The 15,689-nt window shown below is 38.1% G+C and overlaps 1 protein-coding gene across 3 annotated transcripts in view; it reads left to right on the top strand.

The window, feature by feature from the left end:
• Positions 1-15,689, top strand: part of CCNB2 (cyclin B2) — a 67,398-nt gene that overhangs the window by 27,184 nt on the left and 24,525 nt on the right. Inside the window, exon 1 of one of the 3 annotated variants that reach the window (XM_001368002.4) lies at positions 11,979-12,472. The exons of 1 other annotated variant lie outside the window; for it this stretch is intronic. In XM_001368002.4, coding sequence (XP_001368039.1) covers positions 12,449-12,472 — 24 coding nt within the window. In that variant the 5' untranslated portion in view covers positions 11,979-12,448. Of the gene's footprint in view, positions 1-11,978; positions 12,473-15,689 lie in introns of those variants that run through there. One more of the 3 variants, XM_007479660.3, reaches the window with a different exon arrangement.

The raw sequence follows: 15,689 nt of genomic DNA, 5'->3' as shown, positions 1-15,689 counted from the left end.
CTGATTATAAGAGATGTAGAGCACTTTTTCATGTGCTTATTAATAGTTTTGATTTCTTTGGCTGAGAATTGCAGATCAGGTAGGATTAGTGTAGCCTGTGAAACACAGGAGAAGCAGTTCCTTGTGGAACCTGGGAGTTTATTTGAGTAGATTTAGAATCTCTTAGAATTAGAAATCCTTTATTTATCCTTATATATTTCAATAAATACTTTATTTTTATAATAAGAGTTTCTTTGGTGTCCTTGTGCCTGGCCCTGAAGGGAAGTTCACATTTAAGCTTCATTTAATCACTGAGGATACTTTTTATTACATCTATCAAAAGTACCCAAACAGTTTTAAAACTATTTTGCAACAGTTTTTCCATCTAAATATTTTATTCTTATAACTTGCCAATTTATTTTTACAGACTAGATACTTTATTTTAGGCTGTAGCCATTGGAGAGAGGAGTAAGGAAGGAGCATGAACAGCTGAGTATGGTTGCTGAGGGACTGGTGCCCTATCAGCTGTGGTCATTCCCAGCAGAGTAGAGTCCCTGGTTGCTTTCACAGAGAGAAGTAGACTGGAAGCTTGTAGTTACAACTACTGTTCATGGGCTTTGTAGCAGGATCAGGAGCACTTAGGGCTCAAGAGGAGGATGGGAGTCAGACCCTGGACTATAAAAACTGGAATAGCTAAATAGGACCCAGAAAAAAAAAACCCAACACAAAAATCCCTTGAAACCTGAAATAACATATCCTAGTACCTTAGGAACTGTGGGACCCCAGTAAAAACAAACAAACAAAAATAAAAAACAACAATTAAGTCTATGGCCTGCCTGGCTGCTAAAGTTAAAAAAAAAAGGCAAGCAAAGGAGAAAAAACCCAACTATTGATAATTATTATGGGGATAGAGCAAACGTTGTCTTCAACTCAGAGGACAGTGAAGTAAAATATATACTTTAAAAATAGCAAAGAAATTAAATTAGTGGCCTCAAGCTCAAAAAGAGCTTTTGCAAGAACTTTAAAAACACCTCAAAAATCAAATGAGAGGTTGAGGAAAAATTAGAAAATAAAAAAGTGCAAGAAAATCAAGAAGATTATGAAATATCACCAAAATGGGAAAAGATCCAGATACTCACAGAAGAAAATAATTTATTAAAAATAAGAATTGTACAAGGGAAAGTTAATGATTTCCTAAAATAATAAGGAATCGTAAAGCAAAATCAAAAGAATCATAATTTAATATGAAACATCTCATCCCAAAAAAAACTCACCTGGAAAGGTATGTTTAAAAAAAGTTTCAATATCATACTCTATGAAATTCTAGAATCAACTAGTGAAATAGAAACTGGAAGAATCCACTGATCACCACTTAAAAGAAATATAAAGATGAAAATTAAAGGAACATCATTGCTAAGTTCCATAGCTCTCTGGTTAAGGAGAAAATACTAAAAGTAAAGAGAAAAAAAACAAACACTGTGGAGCTATAGTCAGAATAATACAAGACTTGGCATTAAAGGAATGCAGTACATGGAACATAGCATTTCATAAAACAAAAGATCCAGACTTGCAACCAAGAATAATATATCCAGCAAAGATGAGCATAATTATAAAATGTAAAAAATGGATATTTAACTAAAGGAGTTTCAGTTATTTCTGGGGGAAAACCTAGAATGCAGTAGAAAACAATCTATAAGAAATGTACAAAAGTCATGAAAGACTAAAGATAATAAATAGCCCAAAAGATGAAATTCTTTGATTCCTATATGGGAAAATGTCATCTATGGCCCCTGGAAATGCATCACTAACTGGGTATTTTGAAGAGACATGTATGGATGGAAGACTTGAAATTGAGGAAAATGTAATGAAATAAGCCAAAATGGTGGTTGAATAGACTGGGATGAAGTAGGGTGGAATAGCTATTTCATATGGAGGATGAATGAATATAGAAACTGCCACAGAGGAAGTAGAAGAAGGGATGGAGGACTGGTAATACTAGAGCCCTCCTATCATCAGACCTGGAATAAGGAGAGAGCAATTTACACAATTAGAAGAGTAAAAAATATTCTAAAAGTGCAAAGTACCTAGGGGGATTATATGTCAAGAGGTAGTGGGAATGTGAGGGGCTATATAAAGAATTTTAGGACAAAATGGGTGATATTTAGAACTGAATCCAAAAAAAGTAGGATGGCACAGTTGGGGGTATAAGGAAGGGATTTTTGGAAATATAGGTCAATTTGGACCTAAGAGGGCTAAGGGAGAGGATTTAGGGGAAAGGGTGTGGACTAGAAAATGTGTCAAAGGAAATTGGACCTCTGAGGAGGGATATGATAGAAAGAAAGAGGAGAACAAAGAATGAGGAGGAACAGAATAAGTGGAAATATACAGCTAGAAACTAAAGCTTTGAGTATAAGTGGGATAAATTCACTCATGGGAAGTAAATGAATAGAAGAAAGAATAAAGAACCAGGACCTGACTGTGTTGTTTACAAAAAACACAATGAAAAATGAGAGACACACAGAGTAAAGGAGAAGGGCCAGAGCAGAATATACTATGCCTCAGCAGATTCAGAGAAGGCAGGGGTAGTAGTCATGATCTCTGACAGATTTGGGGCTAAAATAGATATAATTAGAAAGGATGAACAGGATAACTATATTACATTGGGAATGGAGGGGTACTACGGACAATAAAGAATTATCAGTATTGGACCTGTATGCACCAAGTATTATAGCATGCAGATCTTTAAAAGAAAAACTAAATGAGATACAGATGGAAATAGATAAGAAAATAATAATAGCAGGGAACTTTAATTTTCCCCTCTCAGAACTAGAAAATCTAACCAAAAAATAAATTAAGGAGATGAATAGATCCTTAGATAAATTAAATATGATAGATACCTGGAGAGTCCATTCCCCACACACTTGGATGAGGTTAGTAGTACATCTAAGCCTGAGCATATACATAATCCAAACATAGTTTCTTATGGAACCATAGTGGTTTAGAGAGCATAAATATTCTGGAAATTTCTCACTTTAACACTTACTCATACTATAAAGGTAATCCTGCATTCCTGAGGAGTTTCGGTATTGAAATAAAAGTTCCACTGGGTATGATTAAGCTTGAAAGCCTTGGTTTTGAAAAGAATATGACTCTGCCAACAGATTGTGTCTAGCCCAAGGCCCACTCTAGCTGAATATGACCTTCATGATGTATGTTAAGAATCAGTTGGGCTAAGTTGATAAAATTAAATGCTGATAGGAAGATGGAGAAACAGGAATAATATATCATTGCTAGATCAGCAGTAAATTGTTTTTCTAGAAAATAAGATGTAAATATAGATTAAGAGTTGTCAAGATGTTCATGTTCATCAACCTAGGGATCCCATTACTAGAATTGGGCCTCTGGGCAATATTGAGAGGGTAAAAAGCTGTGTATGAATTATAATGTTCATGGAAGGCTTGTTTATAACCACTCCACATAGGTAGAGAAGGTAGAAATGTACAAACTCTCACATGGCAGCAGAGCTCTGGGATACAGAGGAGCAGGGGGGCAGAACTGGGACTAGAGTGAAGGAACCTAATCAGTGGCACATGGTAGCAGAGTGCTTGAGGTGGCAGAGGCCAAAGCAGGAAACCTGCCTAGCCTGGGCCATTTGGCAGGGGCAAGGAAGCAGCAGAGTGAGGACCAGACAAGCCCAGAAAATAACAGGGAAATTGGTAGCATGGATTGCTGGATATAACTGGAAAAAACCAGCTATAAATCTCCCCAGAGCAAGCCAGCAGGACTACTTCTTTGATAGATATACTGTGAGGAGCAAGGGCAGTCAGTTGTACCCCAATTAACAAGTACAAGCTTGGAGCAGTGTGCCCTCCACCCTAAGAACAGAGAACTTCTACAGATAGAAAAGGTAATGGGGAAAAAAACACTAGAAAAATGAGCAAAAGTCAAAAACAAACAAACTCTGGTCTTAGAAAGTTGCTGTAGTGAAAGGGAAGACCAAGATATGAACTGAAAAGAGGACAACAAAGCCAGAAAAGGAATGTGAAGCCTCAAAGGAAAGTATGAAAGGATGTCAGGCCTCAAAAGAAATAACAAATATTGGAAATATAAAGAAAATAAGGGAAATATATGAAGAGATGAAACTAGATTAAGAATAATAGATAGTGAAACTAGATTAAGAATAATAGATATTAAAAGAAAAGTCATAAAATCAAGAGAAAAAATATGAAAGTAAAACAAATCCAAAGGGAACTCAAAAGCTGAGAATGTTTATATTAAGCACACATATATAATTTATGTATTTTAAAACAAATTGTAAACAATGTGGAATCTCTAGTTATGCACATAATTTTTATGCATTTATTTTTAAATGTTTTTTGGTGGTGGTAGTTATTAAATATATAACTGAAAACTTTAAAAAATAAATGTTAAAATATTAAAACTTGTAGTTGAGACAAAAAATAAAACAAAAATTAAATTAAAAAAAAGTTCATTTTCTTCTCCTTAAAGTGGCAGCTGTCAGTCTTGTGTGAAAATTAATATAATTCCTTTATATTTGAACTTTTTTTTGTCTGCTGATAAAATTTTCTTTTTCAGCTGCAGTTTCTGGATTTTGGCCATGACATTCTTGGGAGTTTATTTGGGGATTTCTTTCAGAAGGTGACCAGTAGATCCCTTCTAATTTCATTTTGCCCTTTGATAAAAAAAAAATTTTTTTTAACTAAAATTTCCCCCAATTACATATAAAAAGAATTTCAAATATTCTACAAAGAATATTGAGTCCCCCGGCAACTGGGTAGCTCAGTGGATTGAGAGCCAGGCCTAGAGACAGGAGGTCCTAGGTTCAAATTTGATCTCAGACACTTCCCACCTATTGACCCTGGGCAAGTTACTTAACCCCCATTGACTAGCCTTTACCACTCTTCTGCCTTGGAACCAATACAAAGTATTGATTGCAAGATGGAAGATAAGGTTTAAAAAAAAAAGAAAAAGAATATTGAGTCTCAAATTCTTTCCCATTCTCCCTCCTCAATCCCATCTCCTGTTGAGGTGGTAAGCAGTCTCAGATTTTACATGTGCAATCATGTAAAACATTTTTCAATATTAATGCTTTTGTAGAAGAAAATTTGAACAAAATAATTTAAGAAAGAATGAAAAAAGTTACTTTGTTCTGGATTCAGACTCCATTGGTTCTTTCCTTAGAAGCAGATGGCATTTTTCAATATGAGATTTTTGACATTGTTTTGGATCATCATATTACTAGGAATAGTTGAGTTATTCACAGTTGTTCATTGTACTGTATTCCTGTCACTGTGTACAGTGTTCTTCTGATTCTGCTTATTTCACTGTTTCATTTCATGTATGTCTCTTCAGGCTTTTCTGAGTTATTTCTGTTCACCATTTCTTATTGCACAATAGTGTTCCATTACAATCATATACGATAACATTTATTTTCCAATTGATGTCCTCACTTTCCAATGCTTTGTTCCCATAGAAAAACATCTGGTTTAAATATGTTTATACAGATAGACCTTTCCCATTTTTGTTTTTTTATCTTTTGGGGTTACAAACCTAGTAATGGTATTTCTGGTTCAAAGGGTATGCACTGTTTTATAGCCCTATGGGCATAGGTCCAAATGACTCTCCAGAATAGATAAATTAGTTCACAACTCCCCCAACAGTGAATTAATCTCTAATTTTTCCCACATCCCCTCCAAGTTTTGTCATTTTCCTTTTGTGTCCTAATTGCCAATCTGATATGTGTGGGGTGGTATCTCAGAATTGTTTTAATTTGCATTTCTCTAACTAATAATTTAGATATTTTTTTTCATCTTAAATGTATTTATTTAGAATTTTTCCATGGTTACATGATTCATGTTCTTTCTCTCCCCTTTTTCCTCCCCTTCCAAGGAGCTGAAAAGTAATTCCACTGGGCTATACATGTCATACATGTATCATTGTTCAAAACCTATTTCCATATTATTAATATTTCTAATAGAGTGATCATTTAGCACCAAAACCCCAATCATATAGAATCACGTGATTGATCATATTTTTTTTTCTTCTGTGTTTCTCCCCCCACAGTTCCTTCTCTGGATGTGGATAGCATTCTTTCTCATAAGATCCTCTGGATTATCCTGGGTCATTGCATTGCTGCTGGTAGAGGAGTCCTTTACAATCAATTGTGCCAGTGTAACAGTCTTTGTGTAGAGTGTTCTCCTGTTTCTGCTCCTTGTCTCTAAACTTCCTGTTCATATCCTTTGACCATTTATCAATTGGGGAATGACTTGTATTTTTATATGTTTAAGTCATCTCTCCATGTATTTGAGAGATGAGGCTTTTATAAAAACTTGTAAAATTTTTTTTGAAGCCTGATAATTACTGTCATCACTCTCCATCCTATTTCTACTGTAAGTTTCAATCTCACCAAAATGTCCCTCTTTTCTGTTAGCAGCACTCCCCTTTTTTTCCTCTCCCTTTCCCCTCCTACTTTCCTATAGGATATTTCTATACCCAATTGATTATGTAAGTTCTTCCTTCACTGAGCCAATTCAGACTAGTATAAATTTTATATGTTCCCCTCTGCATCTCTGCCATCATCCCTTCCACTGTAAAAGCTCTTTCATGTCTCTTTTATGTGAGAAAATTTGCCCAGATCTGTTTTCCCCTTTTCCTTCCTCCCAATGCAGTTCTCTAATGTATTAATTTTTTTTATCATCTCATCATATTCAACTCACACCTTTGCCCTTTGTCTATGTATTCTCCTAAATGCCCTAATAATGATCAAATTCTTAGGAGTTATAAGTACCATCTTCCCAGGGAGGGATGTACACAGTTTAACCTTATTGAATCTTTTGATTTTTTCTTTCCTGTTTACCTGTTTTATACTTCTCTTGAGTCTTGTATTTGAGAGTCAATTTTCCATTTGACTCTGGTCCTTTAATCAAGAATGTTTTTATATCATTGAAACCATTTTTTCCCCCTAAAGGATTATACTCAGTTTTGCTCAGAAATGATTCTTAGATGATGTCCTAGCTTCTTTACCCTCTGGAATGTCATATTCTAGGCATTCTGATCCTTTAATGTAGAAGATGCTAAATCTTGTGTTATCCTGACTATAGCTCTATGATATTTGAATTCTTGTTGCTTGCAACATTTTCTCTTTGACTTTGGAGTTCTGGAATTTGGCTATAATATTCCTGAGAGTTATCCTTTTGGGATCTCTTTCAGAAGGTGATTGGTGGATTCTTGCAATTTCTATTTTGCCCACTCATTCTAGAATATCAGGGCATTTTTTGAAAGATGATGTCTAAACCTCTTTTTTGATGATGGGTTTCAGGTAGTCCAATAATTCTTAGATACTCTCTCATGCATTTATTTTCCAGGTCAATTATTTTTCCAATGAGATATTTCATATTTTCTTCTATTTTTTTTCATTCTTTTGACTTTGTTTCTTGATATCTCATGGAGTCATAAGCTTCTACTTACCCAATTCTAATTTTTAAGGCATGATTTTTTTTTTAGCCCTTCCCAAAAAGCTATTTATTTGTTCAATCTTTCTTGGTGGAGGAGACAATGGCAAAGATGCCTGAAGGAAAATAGGGATAGGAAGGAAGAGTGGTTAGTTTGGTTCAGGCAGTTAGAGTTATATTCTAGTTGAAAAGGTTCCTTAGCTCTTCTCAAGGGTATTTTGGATTACACTGCTGGTTTCTCAGTTTAATAGCCTGCCAGGTGTGTTCCTTTTTCAGGTACCACTGACCCCTTCAGCCTTTCCAGCCCAATACATATTCTTCAATCCAGTGACACTGGCCTCCTGGCCAGTCCAAAAACAAGATACCCCATCTCTTGGTTCCAGGCATTTTCTCTGGATGTCCCCCAGATTTGGAAAGCTCTCTTTCCTCTGCCTGGACTATTGACTTCCCTGTCTTCCTTTAAAGTCTTGACTCAAGGCATGATTTTCTTGAGTGAACTTTTGTACCTCTTTTTCCATTTAGCCAATTCTACTTTGTAAAGAATTCTTTTTCTAAGTGAATTTCTGTACTTCTTTTTCCATATAGTCAATTCTGCCTTTTAAAAAGTTCTTCTTTTCAGTGAATTTTTGTATATCTTTTTCTATTTGGTAAATTCTGATTTTTAAGAAGTTTTTCCTCTTCTTTGGATTTTTGTGCCTCTTACTGACCTTTTCTGTTTTTTTTAAGGTATTAAAATCTTTAGTTTTTGTGACTCCTTTACCAATCTATTGACTTTTTTCATGATTTTCCCATAATATTCTCATTTCTTTCCCCAATTTTTCTCCTACTAGAGTTTTAAAATCATTTTGGAGCTCCCTTAATACTTTTTGGGCTTGAGAGCAATTTATATTTTTTCTTGGAGACTTTGGATGTGGTAGCATTGATTTTATTGTCTGTTTAGTTTGTGTTTTGGTCTTCCCTGTCACCAAAATAACTTTCTATGTTGTGTTTTTCTTTTTTTGTTTGTTTGCTCATTTTTCAGCCCTTTCCCCCCTTTTAATTAAACTGTTTATGTTGGACTCTGTAACTATGGTGAAGGGAGCAATGTTCCAAGGTTCATATTCTTTGTTTAGCTGCCCTCAGAGCTGGCTCTAAGGATCTATCTGCTTTCAGTTTTTCCTACCTGATATGATGTAAGGAGAGGTGTGTTTAATACTCTCCTGGTCTGTGCTCTGCCCTGTGAGTAACCATAAGCATTCTTTTCCCCTTGGAACAGGGTCTAGGATCCCCTCCTCCCCTGTGGCTACAAGTATGAATATGTGCTAGTGCTCCTACTCACCCCAGGACCACTACCTAGATTTGCATATGGCCAATGCAAGAAATGTCTTTTACCCAGAACCCACAAAAGTTGCGGATTTCCTACTCAGTAGTTGTCCAACCCCTTTACCATCTGGATTTGAGAGCTCTGGAAGCTTTTGTGACTGATTACCTGGGCTCAAGGTCTGTTGCTGCAATGGGGCCTGCCTTGGCATGCTGCTTTGGGCTCTATTTCCATCCTTATGCACTAGATCTTTTGTACCAGCCTTGTAAAAAAAATTCTTTCCTTCTGTCTTAGAATCAATAATATGTAGTAATTCTGAGGCAGAAGAGTGGTAAAGGCTAAGAAATTGGGGTCAAGTGACTAGTTCAGGGCTACAAGTTAACTGAGGTCAAATTTGAACCCAGGACCTCCCATCTCCAGGTCTGGCTTTCAATCTACTGAGCTGCCTAGCTGCTTTTGTGTCTTGTACAACCTTCTAAATTGTTTTGGACTGAAAAATTATTTCATCCTGTCTTTTGGGGGGAGGGGCGGGTTATGCTGCTCCAGAATTCATTTTGAGGTGTTACAGGTTTTTGGAGGGTAATTCAATTTAGTAGTGACCAGGTGGATCTGTGTACTTTCTCCATCATTTTCACTGTCCCCTGTCATTTTTGTTCTTAGAAAGTTGTAGAGTCGATTTCTTGAACTTGATTTCTTAGCTTTGCTTTTTTCCTTTGGTCATAATTTTTGGATAGTCTGATAAGTATGTTTCTTTGACCCGTTTTCAGGTTAATTTAATAATTCATAATTTCTTCTGCTTTTAAAAAATCTTTGATATTTTTCATGGTTTCATTGAATCATTGTTTTCCACTTAATACATTTTAATTTTTAGGATATTCAGTTCTTGGGTGAAATTTGCTTCCATTTGTTCTATGTTATTTTCTTTGTCCTTGCTCCAGATTCCACTTTGCACCCCATTTCATTTCCCTTTAGGTATCTCTTAATCCATATTTCTTCATAGCATTCAGCAGTTTCTTTGGTTTGTTCATATCAGGAACCTCAGTATCTGAGTTGCAAGGGCCTGAGCTTGAATCAAAATCCACTCCTGTATTCCTAACTGGAATGGAGAAGCCCTGTTTGGTCCTGAGGGTGATGCTTAGAACTGAATCACACTTTCTCCAGCAATTATTTGTCCTTATCTTCTAATATGGTTTAGGGTCTCCCATCCCCTCTTGTTTGAGGCCTTCCTCTTCCTGCTGGACTCAGAGACCATCTTTTCCTAGGTTCTAGGCATGAAGTTCAGTGGCAGCTTCCTTTAGCTCTGCCAGAGGCCTTTCTCTTGACAAGTGGCTTTGAAACAACTTTGTGAAGTATCTTGCCTGGGATTCAGTCAGACCCTGCCTTGGGCTCTGCCCAGGGCTTTTCTCTTGGCACTATAGTCTAGGGCACTCCTTTCCTGGCCTTCTTTCCTGATGCTATGGGCCTGCTTTGTGCTCTGCTTTCTATCTATCCTTTTTTGTCTACTTAATTTCTATAGGATTCCAGCTATCCTTCTGTGTAGGCCTGGACTGAGTGAAGGAATCTATAGCTGATTTTCCTTTTTCTTTAATTACTTTTCAATTTCTTTGTTTACATTTTTAAGCTTTGCTGGGAGTATTTATGGGGGAATCTGAACTCTCCTATATCCTAATGCACGTTTTAAATATACAAGAATATATACACATATAAGAAATCTCTATACAAATAAATCACACGTACATATATATGCATCTCTTTCTATCTGTCCATTTTATGACTCATTTGCATAGAAATGATAGTTAATTCAACATAAGCTGATAAGGTTACTGAGAGAGTAGAGGGAGAAGGCGGCCTAGAATACATCTTTGGGGAGCACCTATAGTTAGGGGACTCAATATGGACATGGTCTAGCCATGGAGACTGAGAAGCATTCAGAAAATAGGAGACCTAGAAGAGAGCAGTTTCATGAAAACTCTGTTACAAGAGAGTAACCAAGATAAATATGTGGTCAATAAGGTCATATGTAGCAGACAGGCTGAGAATAAGAAGGGCTGCAAAAAGTACATCAGATTTGGCTATTAAAAGTTCATTCCTATCTTTGGAGGTACTAATTTTAGGGAAGGAAGGGGACAGAGGCTATCTCAATTACTTTTGTATTATTTTGATCTGGTAGCATAGTTGCTCATAGTAAGAATGTTTATTGAATATGAAGCAAAAGAATCAGCCACAGCCCTCTGAAAGGGACAAATTAATTTATAATTCTATTGTTCTCATCTATTTTGCCTGGAGACATGAATTAATCTTTATCACTTTACTCAAGATAATTAGTTTTGGAGAAATGTTTGTTGTAGTTAAAATCCAGGTAAAGGTTACTTTCAACTTTACAAAGTACTTTCCCCACACCAACCTTGGAAAGTAGTTAGCATAACACTATCCCCAAATTGAGATCAGAAAAGAAGTGAAAAGAGGTGAAGTGAATTCCCTAGCTATGATCACATAGCTATTAAAATACCCCAACAAAGGGGCAGTAGTAGAAAAATGCTACATTTACAGTTATCCACGGTTAGGGGTTTTTGACGGAAAGAAAATACAATCCTGTTTAGAAGTGAGACTTGGGGTTTATTTTATCATCACCCAACTGGTGGACGTGTGGTTTTTCTCCAGCATAATGTAATCTCCTTGAGAGTAGGGTATTGTTTCCCCCCCTCACTTGTTTGGTTTTTGATTTCGTATCTTCAGCAGCTCTTGTCAACAACTGGTAAATAGCACGCGTTCATTAAATGCTAGTTGAACTACACCAAGTTATTTCTTTCTGCTTCATCTCACGACCTCAGCCCCTAGATTAACTCCTTCATTGTTGAAGAAGGGAATCTAATTAGACTCTTTTAGCAGCACTTCCTTCAGCCCTTCTCATCTCCTGGCATCCCTCCTCGAGATTAGATATTCTCTATGAGTGAAGGAGTCCGTTAGTGTTTCGAGTTTCTGATTCTCAGGTCCGGGTAGGGAATCAATGGAAAGTAGGTGGGAAGGCACACTCTAGGCGGATCAGTTTCCGTCCTTCTTCCCTGACTGGGCTAATGAAGAAGGTACATCACTCCGAAGACCTCACCAATACTACAACAAAGAGGTAACCCAACAATCTAGGAAAGAGAACCCCAAACGCCAAACTCCAATTTCCGGCGCAGGCCACAGAGGTAAGAAGTGAAACTCCCAGAATGCTCCGAAGTTCTAGTTTCCGCCCACTGTGATAGAAACATCGCGAGATGTCATCTGGCCTTGCATTTATCCAAACAGATGAAAATCTTTTCAATTTTCTGTTTCCGTTCGACTCAGATTCATTTTGTTTCTCTTTCCACTCAGCCACTTTTAATTTTAAAATACGATTTTTTTTAAACTTTAAAAACCATATATACGCTAGAAAACAATACCTAATTGCTATGACAGCCCAACGGGTCACCGGATACAGCCAATGAATGTGTGCTGGAAGAGGTGTGTCTGATCGTCGCGACCAATCAAAAGAGCACATGGCCAGGCGGAAGGGCCAATTAGAGCGCGAGTGGTGCGGTATTTGAATTCCTGAGGTAGGTCTGAGAGGTGACGGCGGCGTGATCGTGGAAGCCGGTTCTGGTGGTGAGGTTGTATCGCTTCTCTACTTCTCGAGGAGACCCTACGGCTCCTGCTCTGGCCTGTCCCGGGCCTCATGGCTCTGTTCCGACGCCCCGCGGTGAGTCAGAGGCGTGGCGGTGATTCCCCTTGCCACCAGCTGGGACGCTCCCAGGCAGTTACTGTCACCTACCTTCTCCCACCCGTCTGGTTCTTTTCTGGGGGTTGCTAACGTAACCCCTCCCCGCTTCGTATCCTGACCCCGAAATCCCTGTCTCCCGAAGGAGGCGGCGTCATTTTGTGGAGAGAACCCAGGATCTGGTGTCGGGGGATCTGAGTTCGAATCTCAGTTCATCCCCTTCAGAGCTCTGCATCTCCTGGATACCTCTTTAGGTTTGGGGAACATTTGCCCTCGTGGTTCTCCTACCTCAGGCCCTTCACGTTCTCTTTGGCGGGGTCTGTAATCTAGGTTCCCAACATTGGTGTCATCTTTTACTTAGTCCCGTTCATGTTCCCTCCCTGCCATCTCTAGTACCTAGCCCCCTTAGCCCTCTGACACTGACTTTTACCCCAGGGTATAGCTCCTCCTCAAAACTGTATGATTACTATAGCCTGTTGGGTTGTCTCCCTGCCACTAGTCTCTCCCAGGTCCAATTCATCCTCTATTCAGTAGCCAAAGTGATGTATCCAAAGCACAGGTCCACACTTTCACTCCCCTGTTCAGTAAACTCCTTTGGCTCCCAGTTATTCTCAGGATCAAATATAAAACCCAGTTTGGCATTCAGTGCTCTTTACAACCTGCCTCTTTCGTAGCTTTCCAATCTTCTTACCTTTTACTCCCCATCCTGCCCTTCAGCTATTTGTTTCTCAGGAGTAATACTTCTCTTTCTTCTGTGCCTTTTCCCTAACTATTTCCCATGGTGGTAAGGCTCACTGGCTTTTCTTTACCCACTGACTTCCCTGACTTCAACTTTCAAAACCCCACATTCTCTTCCAGAGGGCTTTCCTGCTTCTTCCTTTGGGAGGCTGGCTCTGATATCACTTTTCACTTACAATGCATGCACAATTGTGTGTGTGTGTGTGTGTGTGTGGTGTGTGTGGTGTGTGTGGTGTGTGCATGCATATTGTCACCATCATAGAGTGCTGGGCTTGGAGTTAGGAAGACCTGAGTTTAAATCCAGGTTAACATAATAGCTGTGTGACCCTGGGGAAATCCCTGTCTTCTGTACTCCTGTTTCCTCCACTGAAATAATAGCATCTAAATAATAGCATCCAACTACCAGGGTTGTAGTAAGGATAAAAAAAAATTGTGAAGTACTTAGTTTAGTGCCTGGCACATAGTAGGTTCTTATTAAATGCTTTTTCTTCCTCTTTATTAGAATGGTGCTAGATGAGTCTGGATAACTGGCTGGAAGGCTCTAGTAGTTCTTTGAGGTCAGGAACTGTGTTTTTATATCACTTTGTACACCCAGCTCTTAACACAGTGCCAAACACTGTAAATAAATGCTTGTTGAGTGAATAACTGATGTTTTGGGGAAGTCATTTTGGCAGTTGTATAGAGTAGAGTGAAGTAGGAGAAACAATTAACAGGCTATTTCAGTTGTTCATTAAAGAGGTGTTGACAGCCTGAACTAAGAGGGTAGCTGTGTGAATAGAGATAAATTGACAAATATGAAAAATGTGGAAAAAGAATGACAGATTTTAACAGGTGAGTAGGTATATGAGGTTTGAGTGAAGAGTCAAAAGATAACTCTGGAGATTGTCAGGCTGAATGATTGAAAGGAAATTGTGGTACCTTTGACAACAGGGAAGTTTGAAAAAGGTGGGTTTTATGGGGAAGATTTTGAGTTGGCGATGTTTAGGGGACATCTGGTTTGAAATGTGCAGTATGCAATTGGTGGTGGGGGATTGACCTTTATAAAAGAGATAGGCTGGATATGTAGACTTGGGGAAAAGTGGTGGTAGTGAATGTAAATGGACAGATTGTGAGACATCCTGAGTGGATAACCTATGGGATATGAAGTTGTTCTATGATGTGGTATCTGTTGGCTATTATTTGGGATTTCCCTTGGAGACCACTTAAATTTAGATTTTTTTCAGTCTCAACCATAATTTCACCCTTTACAATTGTGGACTAGTTTATATGTTCTCAGTCACCAATCAGTTTCTGTGGGCACTAAGGCAGGAGCACTAAAGATAAAGTGTTCAACTTTCTCAAGGTGTGGGGCATGGATTCGGGAAAATCCAGGTCTTGCTTTGGAAGGTGTTGGTCTGGGAGGGAAAGAGCAAAGTCTTCAGTGTTAGAAGAAATCTAAAGAGAGATGGGAGATTAGAGGGAATTAGGATGAGAGTGAGGGCAATCAGCCAGAAATGGGGAAGGGGGAGAAATAGTCAGCAAGCATTTATTAAGCATTTAGTAAATGCCAGCAACTGAGCACTGGGGAATGCAAAGAAAGGTCATAAAAATCCCTGCCCTTAAGGAGCCCACATTCTAATGGAGAGATAACATATTAATAACTAGACACATAGCAGATGTACACACAGACTAGGTAGAAGATAATCCAAGGGAAGGCAGTAAAATAGGGGGACTGGGAAAGACCTGCAGAATTTGCACTGAATCTTTAGAGAGATCCAGGTTAAGGGGCAAATTTTTCTAGGCATGGAGAGTTCAAAGGCTTCAGAAACAAGAGGAACAATAAATAGGTTAGTTGCTTTAACAAAGTGTAGAAGAGGGGAAGGTGTGAAAAGAGTATAAAAGTAGGAAGAAAGATTAAAAAGAGCTTTAATGTCAAACAAAGGAATTTATATTTGATTGGAGCTCATGGGGAGAGGGCAGTGAATGATATGATTAGACCTATGCTTTAGAAAAAAATCATCTTAGTGGTGAGTGAGGAAACCAGTCAGAAAGTTATAGCAATTATCTAGGCAAGAGGTGATAGAGCCTTAGTTAGGATGGTAGTGGTTGTGTGAGTTGGACACGTGTGCACACATGTGTGCACACACACACAAGGGAGGTGATGCCTTCAAAAGTAATATAGAAGTTTAGAGGAAGGGAGAGTTTAAAGTAATGAGTTCCGATTTGGACATATTGAATTTGAAATGTTCAAGATTTCTGAAAGGAAAACAGTTGTTGCTTGTCTGGAACTCAGGAAAGAAACTAGGGCTAAATATACAGATCTAGGTATTATTTGCATAGAGATGATAATTGAACCCTTGGAGTCTGATGAGATCACCAAGTGAGATAGTTGAGAAAGAAAAGAGGACCCTCGAGGGATAACATTTATTGGAAGAACCAGGAAAAGACTGAGGAGTAGAAAGGAGGAGAACTTAAAGAGGAG

The sequence above is a fragment of the Monodelphis domestica genome, chromosome 1 (assembly GCF_027887165.1).
Source record: "Monodelphis domestica isolate mMonDom1 chromosome 1, mMonDom1.pri, whole genome shotgun sequence".
NCBI lineage: Eukaryota > Metazoa > Chordata > Mammalia > Didelphimorphia > Didelphidae > Monodelphis > Monodelphis domestica.
The sequence above is the reverse complement of the archived record's forward strand: the minus strand, read 5'-3'. Positions and strand labels throughout refer to the sequence as shown.